The sequence below is a fragment of the Sarcophilus harrisii genome, chromosome 3 (assembly GCF_902635505.1).
Source record: "Sarcophilus harrisii chromosome 3, mSarHar1.11, whole genome shotgun sequence".
NCBI lineage: Eukaryota > Metazoa > Chordata > Mammalia > Dasyuromorphia > Dasyuridae > Sarcophilus > Sarcophilus harrisii.
The window spans coordinates 564,732,773-564,754,723 of NC_045428.1; the positions used below are offsets into that span (position 1 = coordinate 564,732,773).

The 21,951-nt window shown below is 47.6% G+C and overlaps 1 protein-coding gene across 1 annotated transcript; it reads left to right on the forward strand.

The window, feature by feature from the left end:
* Positions 1–11,328: 11,328 nt before the first annotated feature.
* TAS1R2 (taste 1 receptor member 2) lies at positions 11,329–20,892 on the forward strand. The gene is given in 7 exon segments (XM_031962747.1): positions 11,329–11,612; positions 12,667–12,967; positions 13,260–14,033; positions 16,128–16,340; positions 16,915–17,035; positions 18,447–18,688; positions 18,691–20,892. Coding segments are annotated over 7 exon segments (2,514 nt in total). The 5' UTR covers positions 11,329–11,436; the 3' UTR covers positions 19,378–20,892.
* The last annotated feature ends 1,059 nt before the right edge of the window (positions 20,893–21,951 follow it).

The window sequence follows — 21,951 nt, forward strand, 5'->3', positions numbered from 1 at the left end:
AGGGAAAAAATCCCCCACCTTTTGACTTATAATCCTGCAAATTGACTCCATAGATAATAAAAAACATCTAATATATACCCGGCTGGCAAGTAGAGCACAGTTCAAAGAATCAAGAAAACTCATCTTTAAGGGTTCAAATCTGGTTTCAGACATTTACTAGCTGTGGGACCTTGGGCAAATCACTTCACTTCATCAGTTTCCTTATCTTTCAAATGAACTGGAGAAGGAAATGGTAAACCACTCTAATCTCTTTACCAAGAAAACCCCCAGTGGGGCCATGAAGAGTTAGGTATGAGTGAAGTGACTTGACTGCACAAATATATGAGGCACTGTGCTAAGCATCAGGGACAGAAAGACAAAATAAACAAGCATTCCTGTCCTCAAGGGGTTTGCATTGTAAAAAGGACATGATGTGTTTGTATATGGGCCCTTACATACAAAGCAGATACAAATGGATCTTGGATGGGAAGACTGGCAGCTGGTAGATTGGGAAGGGCCTTCTGCAGAAGCTGATGATCTGATTTTTGAAGGAAAACCAGAGATTTGAAGAGGTACAAAAGGAGAACATTTATTCCAGGCCTGAGGCCCAAGGCTTGGAGTGTCCTGGGAGGAACAGCCAGCAGAGCAGAGTAGTTACATGGCGATACAGATTGTTGTTCATCCTTCATTCTTGAAGAGACCACTGACATTAGGAGGGTGATGTCTTGACTTGCAAGTGAATTGGATTTAAATGAGGCAGGGCTGGGCAAGGTCAGTAGCCTCCAGTCATCTGAATCCAGTGGAAAAATATGACTGGAGATGACCCCAGATGCAATGGGAGACTATGGCCTTTTTAAACTAAGGTCTTTCCCAGGTTTCAGTTTGTCTGAGGCAATACCCATTCAATGATTTAAAGCTAGGTAAGAAATGAGACAAAAAATGGCCTATTTTGCCTACTCAAAAAAAAAAAAAAAAAAATCAAACTGGGAGGAGACCTTTAGGATTTCTGGCCAGATCAGAAACAATTGCTCTTTGCACTCACTCTGTAAATATAAAGCAAGGGGTCAGAATTTGAAAGGCTTTAAAGGCCAAAAGAAAGAGTTTATATTTGATTTTAGAGGTTAATAGTGTTTGTGAGTGTGGGTGATAGACCTTGCTTTAGTTAAATCATTTTGGATAATAAGCCTATGGGAACTGATGAGGTCTTTCTCTTAGCTATATGGAAGGTGCAGAAGGAATGGGAAAAGACAAGATAAAGAGACCAAAGAGGAGACCATTGCATTTGTCCAATTGAGTGACTATGAATGGAGAAAAGGATGTGGATTAGAGATAGAAATGAGATTTGGTGAACCTGGGAGGGCTAAAATTGTGGTGCCCTTGATAGTAATAGGGAAGTTTAGAAAAGGGGTGAGTTAGTGGTGAAGAAGAGAATGAATTCTGTTTTGGATATGCTGACTGGATGACCAAGAGCTCATCCAGTTTGAGGTGCAGTTGGTGATGGTAGGATGGCAGCTCAAGAAAGAAGTTAGGACTGAAAATGAAAATCTGCAGAGAAATGATAATTGATCCTATGGGAGTTGATGAGGTTTTTCTCTCATTAGCAACCTTTTTATATAGTGACAATTTCCCTGATACCACCTGCAACCAGGTCTCCCTCATCCTTAAAATTTATCTTGAATTGATTCTATCATGTCTTCAAATTAATATCTTATGTCTCTCTTCCATTTATCAGCCAAACTACTAGAAAAACCTATCTATACTTCTCAATTCAACTTTCTCTGCTCCCATCCACTCAAACCTTTGCAATTTCTTTCTCCAAAGTTCCTAGTAATCTTTTAGTCGCCAAATCTGATAACCTTTTTTCAATGGCATACTTGTTTTTCTTTTCTTTTTTCAATTAATTATTTTTAATATACATTTAATACACAATACTTTATAGATCACATTGGGAGAGAAAAATCAGAACAAAAGGGAAAAACCATGGGAGAGAAAAACAAAACAGAAAAAAAGAAGTGAACACTGCATGTGTTGTTTTACATTTAGTCTCCTTAGTTCTTTTTCTGGATGCAGATGGCATTTTCTGTCCAAAGTCTATTGGGATTGCTGAACCACTGAGAAGAACCAAGTCCTTCATAGTTCATCATCGCACATTCTTGCTATTATTGCATACAGTGTATTCCTGGTTCTGCTTGTTTCGCTCAGCATCAGTTCACGTAAATCTTTCCAGGCCTTTCTAAAATCGGCTTGTTCATCATTTTTTATAGAACAATACTATTTCCTTACCTTCATACACCACAACTTGTTCAGCCATTCACCAATTGAGGAACATGCACTCATTTTCCAATTCTTTACTACCACAAAAAGAGTTCCTATAAACATTTTTGCATATGTGCTCCTTTTCCCTCTCTTGTGATTTCCTTGGGATCCAGACCCAGTAATGTCCCTGTGGGTTAAAGGACATGCATAGTTTGATAGCTCTTTGGTCACAGTTCCAGATTGCTCTCCAGAATGGTTAGATCATTTCACAATTCTACCAACAATGCATTCATTAGTGACCTAGTTTTCCCCCCACCTCTTCAACATTTATCATTATCTTTTCCTGTCATCTTAGCCGATCTGAGAGGTGAGAAGTAGTACCTCAGAGTTGTTTTAATTTCTCTGCATTTCTCTGATCAATAGTTATTTAGAGCATTTTTTCATATGACTATAGATATCTTAAATTTTGTTATCTGAAAATTATCTGTTTATATCCTTTGACCATTTATCAATTGGGGAACATCAATGTCATACTTCTTGAACTCTTGGGATCATTTGACACAAGTGCCCCTAAACTCTTCTCTTTGATACCATCTCCTCTATGGGTTTTCATGGCATTATTCTCTCCAGATTCTCCCCTTACATGCCTGACCTCTCCTGAGTCTCCTCTGCTAGATTCATACAAATCTAGCTCCTAATTCAGGGACTCCTCCACGTCTCTGTCCTGAGATCCTCTTTTTTCCCCCCTCCTCTTCTTATTTAGCAACCTCCTTGACTTCAACAATCACCACCAGGTATATAATTTCCAGATCTCCAACCCTGGCTTCTCTCCTGAGTTCCAGTCCCTCAACATGAGCAGCCTAGAGAACATCCCAAACCAGATATCCCATAGGCATCTTGAATTCAACCTGTCCAAAGCTGAACTCGTTATCTTTCCCTTCAAACCTAACTTTCTTCCAGAGCCAAGTTCTTTATTTTTATTGAGACTATAACCATCCTTCTAGATTTACTATCCAGATTTGCCACTTCAGAACCATACTTGACTTCTTATTCTTCCTCATCCCACATCGCCTTATAAGCAGTTGTTAAGTCTCGTCAATCTTCCCCCACAGTCACTGCATCATCCATTTCTCTACACTCACAGGACACCCTCCAGAGTTCAGCTGCTCATAATCCTTGCCTGTTTTATCACTAAGCAACTCCCTAATTGGCCTTTTGGTCTCAAGCCTATCTTCCCTCTCATTTTTCCTCCACTTTGCTTCCAAAGTGGTCTTTTAAAATCCTGTCTTTCAAGAGATCAACATGCAAAAAAATAGGACTTGGGACTGGGAAGCAACTTAGAAGTTGGAAGAGAAATAGAATGTTAACTTGGACAAAAGAATGTCTGAGAAGGCCTTAGACCACAGGATGTCATAACTAGGAAAGCCTTTAGGACATGGAATTTAGAGCTGGAAGAACCCTTAGAATAAGGAATGTTAGAGCTGGGAGAGATCTTACACCCATAGTGTCAGAGCTGGAAGAGTTTTAAAACACACAATATCAGAGCTGGGAGGGCTCTTAGAACCAGGATATCAGAGCTGGGAGGGCCCTTGGAACCCAGGATGTCAGAACAGGAAGAGTGAGATCATCTGGTACCATTGTACTCAGTAGAAATAGGGGTTGCTAATTTGTACATAAAGATCCCTATGGGTGGCATATTGTCTTAGTTTTAAAATGTAATACTATTACCTGTATTTTGCTATCTATTAATTTTGTTAAATGCTTCCACTTTAATTTTGCTCAGGCAACTGTGTGGGGGACACATCTAGTCTAATATAACAGATGACTAGGACATAAGACCCCTTTGTAGCCTCCCTGATGAGAGCTTGATCCAGCTTCTATCCGAATGTTCCTAGTAACAAGGAACTTGCCATCTCCTGGTGCAGCTCTCCCCATTTGGGGACCAATCACTAGCAGACCATAGTGTCAAAAAGTCCACCTGGTCCAAGACCTTCATTTTACAGATAAGGAAACATCAAGGGAAGATTAAGCATCTTGTTCAAGTCACACAGATAGCAACCATCAGAAGGAGGATTTGAATTCATGTCCTTTGATGCTGGATCTGGTTCTCTTTGCCCTTTATTGCACTGCCTTCCTTATAACTTCCAATTATCACACCCAGGTCCTCCAACCGGGGTCAGGGGGAACAAGTTTAATCTCTTCGGCAGAGTAAGCTTTTCAGTCACCATGTTGCTGCTGAGCCTTCCCTTTTCCAGGCTAAATGAGCAGTTTTGCTTCTACTGAGGAGTTCAAGGCCCCTTTGTCTGCTGGTTGCTTTCCCCTGGACACTCTCTAAGCTCAGCCCTGAACTCAGTATCTCAGATGTGGTCTGATAGGAGTAGAGTTGTTCCTGTGGTTCAGCCTTTTCAGTCTTGGCCGGCTCTTTGTGACCCAATTTGGGCTTTTGTTGGCAAAGATACTGGAGGGGTTTGCCTTTCCCTCTCCAGCTCATTTGACAGGTGAAAAAACTGAGATTAAATGGGGTTAAGTGATTTGGCTAAAGTCACACAGCTAGGAAATGTCTAAAGTCAGATTTGATCTTCCTAACTCTTGGCCTGGCACTTTATCCATTATGGTGCCACCGAGCTGTCCTACCAAGCCATCATAGTTTGTTTTTAAATATTATGTCTCCTTTGATGCAGATTAAGATTGTCACGTTGCACTGAGATTGAACATATGGTTCATTAGAATTTAATTTTTTTCAGAGAAAAAATATTTCCAAAACACTCCTCCTTTTTCCATTTTGTACTTATGAAACTCATTTTAAAAACCCATGTGCAAAACCTTGAGTCCCCAATTTACTTTTAACTTATTCAATTTGACCCAATACTGTGACCCAATGCTGTCCATGACACCCCCAAGTGAGAACCTCTTGAGGTTTTCACATTAAAATGTAATTCCTATCTGATTTCATATTGATACATTAATTTTTTTTTTTAAAAAGTAATACATAAATGGCAGTTTCTAAGGCAATACGTGACTTGCATGGATCCTTATGTATGATTTAACGGTCTCCATTCTTATTTCAGTGTGACACCATTGTTCTAGCCCGTTAAGATATTTTCGAATACTAATTCTGTCATCTAATCTGTTAGCTATTCTTTCCAGATTTATGTCCCAGATTTCTTTCCCATGCTGCAAATTGGATAAGTAGGTCATCCATGTTCCCCCCCCACCTCACCCCCCAGATCATTGATAAAAATGTTCAGTGGCTCAGAGCCAAGCATTCCATTGGAGATCTTCCAAGTTGACATGGAACCATTAGCAACTACTCTTGAGACCTGGTCATTCAACCATTTCTGCATTCACTAACTGTATCCCCTTCCCCTCTAGACCAGACCCCTCCATTGTTTCCACAAGAAGAGCTTGAAGGACATCTAGACAAACTGGATCCCTTCTACCCCGATGGTCTTTAGTGAATCCAGCGGAAAGAAGTAATGTCTCTGGAATATGAGGAAGAAGAAGATGATGTGGTTGAGAGGAAGATTTTTATAGATGAAGGCAGATTGAAGTGAAAAGAGAATGAGAAGCTTGGAATCACTGGAACTAAGTTCTAATCTCAGCTCTGACACTTTCCTTCTCTGGGTCTCAGTTTCCTCATCTGTAAAATGGGGAGATTGAACTCTATGATATCTAAGGTCCCTTCCAGCTCTAGCTCTGATTCTAGAATTCATTGGACTTGTTATCATACTTTGTGAATTGTATCTAGACAGTTGAAGCCAAAGGGAATCCTGACTCATTTCTTAGATTTTATATGTGAATTTCTGAATATTTCAGCTGTTACTCTTCCCACATTGTAGTAGCTTTTGCTGATAACCAGTTCAGGGCTTCTTAAACTTTTTCCACTTAAGATTTCTTTTCACCAAAGAAATTTTTACATAATAACCCCAGATATATAAACATATAAAAAAGGTATAGAAACTAAACATTTACTGATAATAAATCATAGTTTTGCAATCCTTACTTTCGATTATAAGACCCCATATGAGATGATGAGCCACAGTGTAAGAAGTTAGGATCTAACTTGTTGGAAATGTTGTTATTGTTTAGTCAATTAGTCCTGTTTAAGAGTTTGTGACCCCATTTGGGGTTTTCTGGGCAAACATATTGAGGTGGTTTGCCATTTCCTTCTCTAGCTCATCTGACAGATGAGGAAACCGAGGCAAACAGGGTGAAGTGACTTGCCCAGGATCACACAGCTACTAAGTGTCTGAGGCCAGGTTTGAACTCATTAAGATGAATCTGCCTGATTCCCAGTCCACTACACCACCTAACTGCGCTTTGTTGGACATATAAGGGCTCATTTTTTCTTTCCTCTTTCTTTTCTGTTTTACATCCACTTGATTAGATTTATAACACTACAGGCAAATATTATCTTATCAGCCCTTGTTAAGTGCCCTTAGTCCAGGAATTTATCTGAGTATTTTAAGCCACAATCCAGAAACCCACTTCCTATTCTCAGAGTTCTCTAAACTAGCTGTTTACTCCCTAAATTTAAACTCTCTTCTAAATCCAATCTGATTTAACAAATATTTACTAATATTTATTTTAAAATTTTTAATGTTTATATTTCAAATATTAAAAATTAATAAAAACTAAAAATTAATAAAAAATTAAAGCTATTTACTACCACATTGTATAAGGCACTGCTTTAGATTCTGGGCATAAAAAAAGACAAAAATGAAATAGTACCTGCCTTCATAGAGCTTATACTCTACTGGGCTTATTATTATATTCTTAAAACTCAACATTTTTTATTGATATAGTTCCCTCCCCCCCCACCCCCCCAAAAAAACTCAGATCTCCCCCTATACGGAGAATCACTTCCTATTTATTCTAATGGACTCTTGTATCAGTCATGGAAGGGAGATCAGGGCCATTTCCTAGTGAATGGTTAACCACATGGAACAGGCTTCTGCAGAATTGGAAGAAGTATGAAAAAGGAAAGTACAGGAGGGGTCTTGGATCAGATGGATGTGGTGCAAACTTAAAGCTCAAGAGAGATCTGCAAGGATAGGGGAAATCAACTGATCAACAAACATTTATTAAGCACCTGCTGTGTTCCAGGTAAGTACTAAGCACTGGGGATACAAAAAAAGTTTAAAGACAGTCTCTGCTTATATTCTAATGAGGAAGACAACAAGCAGACAACTGTATTTGGGATAAATTGGAGATAATCAACAGAGGGAAGGCACTAGAATTCATGGAGCTCAAGAAAAGCTTCCTGTAGAAGGTGGAATTATAGTTGGGACTTGAAGGGAACCAGGGAAGCCAGAAGCGAGAGATGAGGAGGAAAGAGGCAATTCCTCCCAGATGTTCTTGCCTCATGCTTTCCCCCTCTCCAATCCATAGTCCAAAAAGCTCCAAGACTTTTTTCTGGGCTCTTTTTAAAACCCAATTTCCAGGCTTGATGGCAAGGAAGGGGAGGAGTGGCCATGTTCAAGGCTTAACGTGATTTTCCTCTGAGTGCTCTACAATCTAGGGACACTGACCTTCTTGCTGTTTCTTGTACAAGACACACCATCTCCCCTTTCCCAGCTCCCAGCTCTTAGCTCCATGCTCTTTCTGCTTGGCTCCAGGGCCATAATGAATTGAAGTGTGAAAACAGGTTTAGGATCAATGTGAGGGAAACTGCCTTAATGATTAGAGTGGATTGAGCTGCTTTGGGAGGGAGCCCTTTACTCCACATTGGATTGGAAGGTGTTATAGAGGGGAGAGCCATTCAGGTTTGGGTTTCTGGACTCCCTCCCAATTCCCAGCTGGTGCAATTGAGGATCCCATGAAGATCTATACTCTTTTTTCAGCCTCCAGTCCTTCAAGGCTTTGTGGAAGGGAGGATGTTCTATAAACTCTCAAAAGACTCCCTTCCAATTCTACATAAAATGAATATGATGCTTGGGGTGGTAGGAGAAGTAAGAGCTAGGACCCCTTGCTCCCCTCTATGCACTCTGATGGGCCCTCCTGTCCCACAGTCCGACCTGAAGGTGGCTTTGTTTGTTTGTAACTTATCAGTGATTAGTCTGGAGCTCCAGGCTGTTCTATCCTTCACTGTCTCCCCAAATCTGTCCACGTTCATAGTAGTTGTGTCCATGACACCATTGCTCCATCTCATCCTCTGCCGTCCCTTCTCCTTTTGCCTTCAATTTTTCCCAACATCAGGGTTTTTGGTTTTTTTCCCAACGAGTCCCATCTTCTCATCATGTGCTCATGGCTACTATCTCCTTTCTTCACCCCAAACTGCCTTTTGCTAAAAATAAACAGGAAGAAATTCTTTCCCATTAGTATCATGACAAACAAATCCTTAGGCAAATGATTTGGCTTTTTCAAACCCTCACATTTCCCTGGCTCAGCACCCCGCCCCCTTCCTCTTTCCCCATCACTTTGCATTGACTTTCTGTTGCCTGGCAACTGGAGGATAGAGGCCTCCAGGTGCAACTGTTTGCCTATGGAGGTGGATTGGCTACCCGGGCCAGGATGATGGGCCAGAGGGTCGGTTGGAAGGAAAGTGTTTTCTAAGTTCTCAAAGGCAGTTCTCAGAACCATTTCTGAAGCACCCATCCTCCACATCACCTCCATTAAAAAAGCAAACAAACAAAATATAAAACAAAACAATACCAAGCTCAACACAAGTGAGAAAACCTAGCTTACCTCTCTGTGAGCAAGTGTTAGAGCACAGGAGTTCAGAGCTGGGAGAATTTTGAGTAGGGCTTGTTTCATTCTTTGTGCAATACGAGTATCTTCAAGCAAATATTTGTCGATTGACTTATTGATTGATTGGAAAGAATCTCAGGGACCATTCAGTCCAATTCTCTTAAAAAAAAGATGAGACTTAGGAAGAATTAAACATACTACAGCTAAAAGGTGACAGTCAGGATTCATACAGCTGCACATCCAATGGTCCCTCTGCTCGTTTTTATGGGTTGAGCTTCACCTGGATTTTCCTGGTACCCTCCTCCAGGTCTGTGATCACCAGCTGGAACAATAAATCCTGAAGGTCCAGCTTTGGTCCTGCCTGCCACAGGTAACCTTCCTGGCTCATCCCATGCTGTAGGAATCTCCCTTTCTCTAAAGTCTTACAGCAGCTGCAAATTGCACTAAACCAATGAACAATCATCTGTAAAACTGGAAGCTGGGTTAGTGATTTCTAAAGTTTTAGTCTCTATATTAGAACCCAGGGGGTCAGAGCCGGGAGGGCCCTTAGAACCCAGGATGTCAGAGCTGGGAGGAATCTTAGAACCCAGGAGGTCAGAGCCGGGAGGGCCCTTAGAACCCAGGAGGTTAGAGCTAGGGGTGCCCTTAGAACCCGGGAGGTCAGAGCCGGGAGGGCCCTTAGAACCCAGGATGTCAGAGCTAGGGGGGCTAAGGTTCTACTTTAAGATTCAGGTCTGACATTTTGATTCTTTGAAATGGACCCAAAGCCCTTTGCCTTCTTGGAAAGGTGTGAGCCCCGGTTCACCTGTTTGACTTTGGCAATTCTCTTCGCCTGGCTGGGCCTCAGTTTACCCATCTGTAAAATGAGGTCACTGGATTCAAAGATTCCTAAAGTCCCTTCCACTTCTGCAACGGCTGTAAGTCTGGGTTGGGGCCATTGTGCCCAGGCTGGAGTAAATGGTGCCATCTTGTGGCAGGTCTCCTTCATCGCAAGGACAGAGTCGGGGAGTTTTCTAAATTTCCCTCCTTTTAGAATCGATGGCAGCACCAGGCGTGGCTGGGCTTGAATTCTGGTTTGCAATTTCGGATCACGGATTGAAAGCTACTTTAGGGGTCACTTGCTAACTGAGGCATTAGGTCATGTTTCCTGAGTTTGGGAAATGAAGGACCAAGCGAGCTCACAAATCTGTGATCCTGGGCTCCTGCCCTCACAGAGCTTTCACTCTCATGGGGTGTCAGACCCCCAGACCCCTAGAAACATGCTTCTGCTGGCCCACGATCAGGGAGACGGCTGCAGTCACCGGCCCTTCCCCACCGCCCCCAGCCTGAGGGTCTTCCCTCAGCTGCTGGAGGCTGGAGGAGGGTCATCAGTGTTTGGGGACAGACAAGCTGCAGCATTCTCAGGCCGGCCACCTCCGAGATTCCACCCGCAGGCCCTGTGTCCCCCTCCAATGGGGAAGGAGGAAAAGAGAATTAATTATCTCCCCCTTTGGCTGTCCAGGCTGATTCCTTCTGAATCTGGGGCTCATTCAGGGAAGACTTGGGAAGTGTGCAATTCTCTTCTCAGGGGGGACATTCTTCTCCAGGACAAGTGGGCTGTGCCTGGAGATGTTGGGAAAATCATTTGCCCTCCCTGAACCTCACCCCTGTCACTGAGGAAATTGGATTAAATGATCTTTAAGGCCCTAGCCTAGCCTAGTTTTTGTTCTGTTCTAAAGGCCCATATTCTAAGTTCTAAGGGCCCTCCCAGTCCTGACATCCCGGGTTCTAAGGCCCCTTCCAGCTCTGACCTCCTGGGTTCTAAGGGCCTTCCCGGCTCTGACCTCCTGGGTTCTAAGGGCCCTCCCAGCTCTGACCTCCTGGGTTCTAGGGCTCTCCAGCTCTGACCTCCTGGGTTCTAAGGGCCCTCCAGCCCCTGACATCCCAGGTTCTAAGGGCCCTCCAGCTCTGACCTCCCTGGGTTCTAAGGGCTCTCCCAGCTCTGACCTCCCTGGGTTCTAAGGGCCCTCCAGCCCACAACATCCGGGTTCTAAGGCCCCTTCCAGCTCTGACCTCCTGGGTTCTAAGGGCTCTCCCGGCTCTGATCTCCTGGGTTCTAAGGGCTCTCCCAGCTCTGACACCCTCTCTTCCAGGCCCTGACATTCTATAGAATAAAGAAAACAGATCCCAGTCAGAATTCATGTCTTATGCTCTCTATCTCTTTCCCAGAAACACACACACTCTCAAAGAGAGAACATTAGTTTTCCCCTCCCTTCCTGGCCCCCTCCTCATCCTCTTGCCCTCAGCACAATCATGTCCATGACTCTGGGTCTCGGGAGATTCCTCATTTCCCCATCCCAGACTAGTTCCCCTTTCTTGTCCAGGCCCCACCTGCTTATTCTCTTTCTTCCATGACTATGTAAATGGACTTCTTAGAAGCTGTTCAAATAAAGAGAGGATGGGGCTGTCCCAGTCAGAGGCACCTGGACCCCTTTGGGTACAGAAGGTGGTGAGGAAGAACAGGACAGACCCATGGGGACCACTGTCTTCTGGATGCTCCCTCTCCTCCTGGTGATGCCGGTGGAGGTCCGCGAGAGTTCCGATTTCCATCTGGCTGGGGACTACCTCCTGGGGGGATTGTTCACCCTCCACGCCAACATCAAGGGCATAGCTCATCTCAATTACATGCAGGTGCCCCGGTGCAAAGAGTGAGTGCATGTGATGGGGGGCAGAGGTTAAGAGTGGTGGGGATGGGCACTGGAAGCATCAGGAAAGAGCTGATGGGAATGTGGATGATGGCAATTGATCACTGGGGTGTCCTGATGATGGTGAGTGACGGCCGTGAAAGTGACAATGGTGGTCATGGGAATGTGAGGGAGAGAGCCTGAAAGTGCCGGTTGTGGTAGCAGTGAGGGGGACAGAACTGGCAAAAAGTGGGAGCAAAGTGGGGAGAGTGATGCTGATGGTGAAAATGGGGATCATGAAGGAGAGGATGGTGATGGGGAGAAGTGTGAGAGTCCTCAATGGTCAAAGTGCTGATGGTAATAATAAAAGTGGAGTTCAATGTTGATGTGAAGGTGGAGATGGGGACAGGGATGGGGATGGTGGAAGTGAGGATGGGGATGAAAATGAGGAAAATAATGATGGGGGTCTTAGTGGGGAGTATGGATTTGATTAAAAAAAAAAAGTCAGAATTCCTCAGGATAGCTGGTGCTCTGGGTACTCTATTCATTTTACAATAGAAAGTAAGAATGGGTTGATCCAACTTCTCTTTCTCTTTCTTTCAATCTTTCTCTTTTCTCTCTGTCTCTTTTTTCTCTCTCTCTGTCTCTCTTCCTCTTCCTTGTTCTTTTTTTCTCTCTTTTTCTTTCTTTCTGTCTCTCTTTTTCTCTCTCTGCTTGTCTTTCTCTCTGTCTCTATCTTTGTCTTCTCTGTCTCCTCCTCCTTTCTGCTTTTTTCTTCTTTTCCTTCTCCTTTTCCTCTTCCTTCCCTCTTCCTCCTTATCCTCCTCTTCATCCTCCTTCTCTTCCTCCTTCTTCTCTTCCTGCTTTTCTTCCTTTTTGTCTTTCTCCCCCTCTCCGTTTATCTTTCTCCCTGTCTTTTTCCTTCTTTCTCTTTGTCTTTCTGTTCCTCTGTCTCTCTGCCTGTCTCTGTCATCCTGTCTCCTCTCTTTTCTGTCTCTCTATTTTTGTCTCGTCTCTTCTCTGTCTCCTCTGTCTCTTCTCTGTCTCCCCGCATCCCCCCGGCTGCCCCTGCCCTCAGCTATGACGTCAAGGTGCTGGGCTACAATCTGATGCAGGCCATGCGCTTCGCTGTGGAAGAGATCAATAACGACAGCCGCCTGCTGCCCGGGGTCTCGCTGGGCTACGAGATGGTGGACGTGTGTTATGTCACGAACAACATCCAGCCTGTCCTCTACTTCCTGGCCAAGGAGAACTTCAACCTGCCCATCCAGCAGGACTACAGCAGCTACGAGCCGCGGGTGGTGGCCGTCATCGGCCCTGACACCTCCGAGTCTGTCGTCACCGTCAGCAACTTCCTCTCCCTCTTCCTTCTTCCCCAGGTGAGCCGCGCTTTCTCTCTAGGACCGCGACACTGGACCTGGCTCAGGAAGGCCTGACTTCCGATCCAACCTCAGATGCCTACTAGCTTTAGGACCCTTCTGAGCCTCAGATTCCTCATCTGTAAAAGTCCTGGGCTTGAGCTGGGTTGCTTGGTCCCTGAACATCCCTGGGCCTGTAAATCGGGAGGGTTGGGCCGGAGGCCTCCGGGTTTCCCCTCAGGCCTCCTGCTTCTCCGCTGCTCTCACTGCTCCTGTCAGGGACGATGATGGCAGCTCTTCTTTGCCCTCCCAGATCACCTACAGCGCCGTCAGCGACGAGTTTCGGGACAACAGCCGGTTCCCGGCTCTATTCCGCACCATTCCCAGTGGCGAGCACCAGATCAAGGCCATGATCCAGCTCATAACCTACTTCCACTGGAACTGGGTCATCGTCATCGCGAGCAGCGACGACTACGGCCGGGAGAACAGCCAGCTCTTCAACGAGAAGCTGAAGGGGGAGAAAATCTGTGTGGCCTTCCAGGAGTCCCTCCCTGTCCCCTTGGGCAACAAGACGCTGATGCCCGCGGAGAAGAGGAGGCTGGAGGCCATAGTGGACAAGATCCAGAACAGCTCTGCCAAGGTGGTGGTGGTGCTGTCCCTGGATCTGGCGCTCTATGACTTCTTTGAGGAGGCCATCTCCCAGAACGTCACAGGCTACGTGTGGATCGCCTCCGAGTCCTGGTCCATCGACCCCGTCATCCACGGCATCTCCCGCATCCAGCAAATCGGGACCTTCCTGGGCATCAGCACCCAGAACATCCCCATCCCAGGCTTCAGCGACTTCAGGGTGCGGCAGACCCCCACGGGGAGGCCGGAGACGGACAAGAAGCACTCGGGGCCCACCTGCAACCAGGAGTGTGACACCTGCCCGGACACCCTGAAGTCCTACAACGCCATCCTCACCCACTCTGGGGATCGCGTGGCCTACAATGTCTACTCAGCCGTCTACACCGTGGCCCACGCCCTGCACCGCCTGCTCGGCTGCAACGCTATCGGCTGCGCCAAGGACACGGTGTACCCCTGGAAGGTGAGCCGGCTCATGGAGGGCAAGGACAGACGCACCTTCCCGGCAGCGAGGGGCGCGTCCCGTGGGGCTACCCGTGGGGAAGGCTGAGCCCAAATCCTGTCTCAGGGACTCCCGTCTAGTCCCGTGATGCTGGCAAAGTCATTCCCTCTCTTGTAGCCTCAGTTTCCTCATTTACAAAACAGGGAAAATACCAGCATTTACCTTTACATTACCTTACATATAAGGAAATTATTCCGCCCTCCTCAAAGTTTTGTACAAATGTGAACTATTATCTCTGGTAGCAATAAGTCTGACCCACAGGGCTGTGCGGGGGATGCAGTGTTGGATTCGGAGGCCGCCAGAAAACCTGAATCTGAATCCTGATTCAGACACTTACTAACTGGTTGACCCCAGGAAAATCACTTAGCCTTTTTCTTCCTCAGTTTCCCTCTCTGTAAAGTTGTAGTTGTTCGTCCTTCATCCTCAGTCAGGAAGGTGATGTCCTGACTTAGAAGTGAGTTGGGTGCGAGTGGGGGGTGGGAGGGGCTGTGTAAAGTCATCAGCTTCACTTTGCCCTTCATAGCCATCTGGGTCCGGTGGTAAGGTATAGGTCAGGATGACCAGCGATGGCCCTGAGTGCAGGGGGGGGGGGCCTGGGCCTTTCACAGGTCTCAGCTTCTCTGAGGTGATTTCCATTCAGAGATTTCAGTCTGGGTGAAAAGATGGCCTAGTTTGCTTACTCAGAAACAAAAAAATCAGTCCTGGAGGAGAAGACCCTCTGTCCAGAGCAGAAACAATCACTATTAACCCTCACTCTAAGCCATTCAAACCCGAACAGTGAGCGGGTGAAGCTTGGCCTGGGGCTTACTGTGGGCTAATGGCCGAGAGCCAGGGGTTTGGGTTTAAGATGCTCAAGAAGCTCCACTTGAATCCCAAAGAGCTTTCTCAAAGCCTGGTTTGTCCAGAGCTCTATTTCAAGAATCATAAATGAAACACAAAAGAAAAGCACCCAGGATTATCATCAGAATCAGGCAACAACAAATCTATCTTGTTGGCTTGGTTGCCTTTGAGGGATTGTGGCCTCTGGTACCATGGCTGCTTTTGAGCCTGCCCCGGGGCCTGAATTCAAATGTGACCTCACTGGCTGGCTTTGTGATCATGGGTAAGTCACCCCGTTTTCCTCAGTTTCCTCAACCATAAAATGAGCTAGGGAAGGAAATGGCAAACACTCCAGTAGCTTTGTCAAGAAAACCCCAAATGGGCACTTGGAGAGTTGGAGATGTAAAATGAATGAACAACACAAAATAATTTTAGAAGGGAGGGGATTGAGAAAAGTTGGGAATGAGACAGAGATGAGGAGGAAATGCAATTCACCCCAGACCCTGAGCTCCACATGGTGCAGAGATGCTAAATTAGGAGATGGGCGGCCACACACAAGGGACCGCCATCAGTGTGAAGGGACTAGGGTAGGTGAGTAGAGAACTATCAATAGGCCTGGAAAGGTAGGTGGACCAGATTGGGAAGGGCCTTCAATGCCAAACTAAGGAAAGTAGATGCATCTGGAGATTTTTTTTTTTAAATAGTGAAAGGGACATCAGAGTTGTATTTTAGAATATTTGTTTGGCAGCAGTGTGGAGGATGGATTTCAGTAAGAGGACGGTGGGCAAACCAAGTAGGGCTGACCTGCAGGTGGGGAAACTGAGGTCAAGGGAGCATCCAACATTACATGTGTCCCTTTTATTCTTTGGTAACCCCTTCTAGTACCCTCATATAATTAGGAAATTCTCTTGTATTGGATTTAAAGATATGCTCCTATCCTTGAGGAGCAGGACCATGATGTCCCTTCCCTTTGAAACTTCTCTTAACCCAATGTTCTTTTTACTGTAATAGTGTGTGTTTATTATAATACAATATTATTATACTAGGATCTCCATGGGGGCAGGTGTAGTTTCTTCAGCTTTCCTTGGAATACCTGGCAGTGAATAAATAAGTGCTGAATAAATGCTTTTTGCCTGACTGATCCAGACCCTGGGACATGGGGATGGGACAGAGCACTGGGCTACCCTTCCTTGTGCTCACTGGCCCATTCTTGCTCTTGGCTTTTCCCTGGCCTAGTTGCTCCAGGAGATTCGGAAGGTGAACTTCACCCTATTGGGCCACAGGATCTACTTTGACAAGAATGGGGATCCACCCATGGGCTTGGAGATCATTCAGTGGCAATGGGATACGGGTCACGACCCTTTCAAAAGAATCGCCTTCTACAATCCAGCCCAGCAGTACTTGTCCAACGTGGCTACCAACATCTCTTGGAACACCCCCAACAACTCGGTCAGCTCTGGGGGGACTGGATGAGTGGGGGTGCCCGGGGACCTGGCCCATAGACAAGTGAGAGGGGCTTTGGGGATAATGTAGTCAGAACCCTGCTTTTTGTTAAGAGAGAAAACTGGAGGATTTTGTCCAGGTTCCATTGCACATTCTAAAAGAGGCAATCTATGGGGGACAGACATGACCTTCAGGGATGAGGAAGTTGAGAGATGGAGGCTTGGGTGGTGAGGTAGGGCAGGCTGAGATTGGGGAAAAGCTAAATGGTTCAGTTTGGCTGGAGTGTAGAGCTCACGAAGAGATATTGTACTAAATAAAGGCTAGCAAAGAGGGATTGTACAGATAGGTGCTCAGCAGATTGACAATAGGGAGCTATAGATAGTATTTGAGCAGGGCAGTGACATGGTCAGAATATATGAAATATGTGAAGGATGGCTGGGTTGAGGAAGGGAGAGACTGGGGACAGAGAAATCAGAGCCTCATAGTAATCCAGGTGATGAAGGTCTCCACTCAGTGTAGGAACGGTGGAAGGGGAGAACTCCAGCAGGGAGGCTCAGGACCCCCTCTCTCCTTCTTTCAGGCTCCCTTCTCCGTGTGCTCCAACAGCTGTCAGCTGGGTCAGCGGAAGAAGCCCATGGGGCTGCACATCTGCTGCTTTGAGTGTATCAACTGTCCTGCTGGGACCTACCTCAACCAGTCAGGTAGGAGCCTGTTGCTGCCCCCACCATCCCAGGGGCTCCTGCTACCAGCGGGCCACGCCCAGGCAGGGCACAGCGAGCCAGGCCCTCAGACCAGAGCCCCCAGGGCGGGTCCCTCTTAGCTGCTTTGGTGGGAGGGAGCAGGGATGGGATGAACCTGAAGCTGGGTTTTACCTGCGGGCACAAGGAGCCATAGGAGGAAGCCTCCTGAAATTGTGGATGGAAGCGCCAGGGTCCTCCCTCCCGGCTACCTCTGACAGGCTGGGGGATGGCGAGGGAGGGTGGGCTGGCGTCCTATTGCCTATTTGAGATCCATGGCCCAGAAGGCCGGAATCAGCGTGGTTCTGGGAGCGGGAGAGCTATCCCCAAGTGCTTTCCCCAGCCCGTGATCACCAGGACAGTTTCCAGGCCCCCATTTCTTCTTCTCCTGCACTTGTACGTTTTCTGCTCCAGCTTTCACGGCATTAAAATGGGGAGCGTTATGGAAGTCAACCCGGAGGCCGGTGGGAATTTGTCCAAACTCCTCCTCCGGCCGGCCCCAGAGCCCCTCTCAGTGAGGACAACAGTCACGCGCGCCTGACGTGCCTTAGTTCCCTAGAAACTTTCTACAAAGCAACCCTGCGAGCTAGGGAGCGAAAACATTATTGCGCCCACTCTGCAGGGGAAGAAAAGGTGCAGAGACCATGACATGATAGAAATCCTGATCCCTATCTGCGGGCTCACGGGAGCCTCATCATAACTAGCCCAAGTAGGTTATAATGTGGCTATGGGGCCCACTGGGCAGGGGCTGGCCCCGTTTTATAGGAAAATTCTGAGACTCCAAGCATCACCGGTTGGAAGAAGAGCCTCCCCTTTCCGCATCCCGCGTGGTTCCATGATACTTTCTTCACCACGGCCCCAAGAAGTAGGGAGCACAGGTATTATCAGCCCCATTGTACAGATGGGAACACTGAAGGCCAGAGGGGCCAAAGGACCAGCGGTGGGCGGCCAGTCCTCCTGACCCAGGCTCAGGCCTCTTTCCGCCGCACGCTCTGTCCGTCGCGCTTAATCAGTATCGCAGCGAGTCCTTGGGGAGCCTGGGAAAGGGGGATCACGGCGGGTTTGGGAAAGCCCAGAAGGCGTTCCCAGAGGCGGCGGAATGGAAGCTTGGCTCCCAAGGATGGAAAAGGAACAGAGATGCGCGAGTGAGCACGGGCGGGAGCGTGCATGTATGCCCGTGTGTGGGTGTGTGCCACAGCCCCGGAGGGGCCTGGGCGCCTGCAGAAAGCGGGGGCAGAGTTTGGACTTGGGTAAGCGGGGAGCCATGGAAGCGGCGGGTCTGCGAGGGCGTGGTTTGCGAGGGCGTGGTCCGCTCGGGCGCCGCCCACCACGGGCCGGGCCCTCACCCGTCTCCCGCCCCGCCCCCTCCCCGCAGGTGACTTTGAGTGCCAGCCCTGCCCCCCGCACGAGTGGTCCAACGAGGGCGAGGCGCACTGCTTCCGGCGGCGGCTGCGCTTCCTCGAGTGGCGGGAGCCGGCCACCCTCGCGGTGGCGCTGCTGGCGGGCCTGGGCTTCCTGGGCACGCTGGGCGCGCTGGGCGTCTTCTGCGCCGACTGCTGGACGCCGGTGAGTGCGCTTCGGCGGGGGCCTGCTTCCTGTCTTCGGCGTCATGTGCTGCTTTGGTGGCCTACGGCGCGGTGCCCGTGTACGTGGGCCGGCCCTCGGTGCCCGCCTGCCTCTGCCGCCAGGTGCTCTTCAACCTGTGCTTCACCCTCTGCATGGCCTGCATCACCGTGCGCTCCTTCCAGATCGTCTGCGTCTTCAAGATGGCGCGCCGCCTGCCGCGCGCCTACAGCTGCTGGCTGCGCTACCGCGGGCCCTACGCGTCCGCGGGGCTGCTCACGCTGCTCAAGGCCGCCGTGGTGGCCGCCCACGTCCTGCTCACGCCCGCCGGCCTCACGGTGCGCCACGACCCCGACGACGCCCGCGCCATGACGCTCAACTGCAACGGCCACTACGGCCGGGCCCTGCTGCTCAACACGGGCCTGGACCTGGCGCTCTGCGTGCTGGCCTTCGGCTTCGCCTACCTGGGCAGGGAGCTGCCCACCAGCTACAGCGAGGCCAAGTTCATCACGCTCAGCGTGACCTTCTACTTCGTCTCCTCCGTCTTCCTCTGCACCTTCGTGTCCGTCTACCAGGGCGTCCTGGTCACCATCTTCGACATGGCCGTCACCGTGGTCAACCTGCTGGGCATCAGCGTGGGCTACTTCGGGCCCAAGTGCTACCTGATCCTCTTCTGCCCCGAGCGCAACACGGCCGCCTACTTCAACGGCGTCATCCAGGGCTACACCATGAGGAAGGAGTAGGCGGGGGGCGGGGCCGGAGAGACGGGGCGGGGAGCCCTTAACGCCGGGCGTGGCCTGCGCCAGCCTTGTGTCCTGCAGGCCCTCTCCGGGAGGCGTAGGAATGACCTCACCTTCCTTTAACTCTTTTTTTTTCTGACGTAATTGGGGTTAAGTGACTCCCAGAGTCACACAGCCGGGAAGTGTGAAGTGTCCGAGATCACACCGGAACTCGGGTCCTCCTGACTTCCGGGCTGGCGCGCTATCCACTGCGCCCCCTAGCGGCCCCTCCTTTAACTCTTAAACCTGCTTTTCCCTCTTCAAATTTCATCAAAATCATCCTCTTCTGCACTAGTCTGGGAGGAATAGTCCGATTTTGGCGCTAGCGAGCCCCCTATCACTGGAGGTCTTCGAGTGGAAACGGGTTGGCCGTGGATGGCGTAGAGAAGATCCGTGGTCCATCGATGACGCGGAGCAAAGGGCCGTTCTCAGAAGGAGATGCCCTTTGACCTTTGAGGCCCCGCCTCTCTGGGCTGTTTACTTAAAGGGGGCTCACTAGCCTGCCCGCGGGTGATGGCGGTGGGCATCCTTTTTGGCCCGAGGAGGCTTTTTGATTGGATCTCGTGGAATATGAACAGGGCCTGTATACCTTTTTAAATGGATCAAAGTCAGTCAGTGAGAAAAAGGGCTCGGGCGCTAAGCAATTTGTAGAAAAGGGACAAGCTGTCTCGGGATTGGGGGCGGGAAAAAGACTCTCAGTGCCTGAACTGGAGGCGCTAGAACAAACTAGAGATGTGGCAGAGGAGAGACGAGAGGAGGGCCCCTTAAAGGAAGTCCCGAGGAAAGCGCTTTCTTCAGCAGGGCTTCCCAGTCCCTGCGTACATGCAGGAATAGTTGCTGTTTCGTGGCTCATAAGCTGCAAATAAACCGAATTTCACCCGATCTATAAAGAGGCCGGGGGATAAATAACGATAGATATAGGGTTAGGCAGGGGGCCCAATCTCGAGCCTAAATACTGAGAATTTTCCTAACTGGGGTCTCAGCAGTTCAGATTTTTCCCACTTACAATAAACTCCCCAAAGGCAAACAGGAGCGGATTCAGTGGAGCTTAAGAGCTCCCTAAACTAAAAATGAGCTAATGATAGTAACCAACTGTTACAACTGGAAGGGATTCTCTCTCGGAGTAGTTTATTTAAATGTAGAACTGAAAAACAGAAAGTTGCTTCTCACGGCTAGCTTGAGTCTCGCTTGCTATTATAGAAACGAATTTCCTCTTTTTGTTCTTCTCAGAGGCTGAGAGCAGTTAACTGATGTAAGAAGTGTGTGATACGCGGGATGCTGGCTCTTAGGGGGTTGGTTTCTGCCCTTGTCCATCCTGGGGCCACCTTCATTCTTTGGGAATCCAGAGGAACTGTCCAGAGGAAACTCTAAGCACAGTTAATTAGCCTTGTGACTGTTTTTCTCAAAAGCTGTGATCCTCCATGTATACTTATATTGTATTTAATTTATACTTTAACATATTTAACATGTATTGGTCATCCTGCCATCTAGGGGAGGGGGTGGGGGGAAGGAGGGAAAAATTGGAACGAAAGGTTTGGTAATTGTCAATGCTGTAAAATTGTCCATGCATACAACTTGTAAATAAAAAAGCTATTAAAAATTAAAAACAGAAAAAAAAGAAAAAGGTAAAAAAAAAGCTGTGATCCTCAGAGGGACATAGAAACCATAGGGAGAGGAGGAGAGGAAGAATGAACCACTGAGGCAATTCTTAGTTATACTGGAAGGAAACCATAGTAGCAGACATTGGATAATCCAGAAGACATCATCTATCTGGTATTGCCTGAAAGGACAAAGCTCTTCAAGCACTGGATTTTTATCCTCCCTGACCCGGACTAACATTGAGGTGAAGGACATTTCCTAGGTATATCTTGGGTACGGGTCACCCTTGAAAGCTCTGGCATATAACTGAGAGACTCCCAGGAAAATTAACAGCAGCAACAACCATAATTATCACAGTGGCAATAATGAATCATGTTTGGGATACGTCAAGGATTTGCGATTTCACTCTAAGTGCCTCTTCCTCAGGAGTCCTACTTCATAACACAACCCCCTCTCCATACATCTTGGTGACGGAAGTCTCATAAAATCAAGGCAACAAACATTTATTAAACACTATATTTCAGTCACTCTACTAAGGAATGGAAATAAAAATAAAATTAGAAAGATAGTCTCTGCCCTTAAGAAGCTCATACCCATACAAGGATTTCTAGGGATAGAAATTCTAGGGATAAAACATCAGAAACAACTCCTCTCAAGCAATTTATATTCTTTCTTTTTGTACATAATTATATAGTTCTCTTATTGCACAAGAAAAATCAGATTTAGAAAGAAAAACAACCTGGGAAGAAAAACAAACATGCAAGCAAGCAACAGCAGAAAGAGTGCAAATGCTATGTTGTGGTCCACACTCATTTCCCAGTGTTCTTTCACTGGATGTAGCTGGTTCTGTTCATCACTGAGTAATTGGAATTGAATTGGATCCTCTCATTGCCAAAAATAGCTACTTCCATCAAAATTGATCCTCATATAGTATTGTTG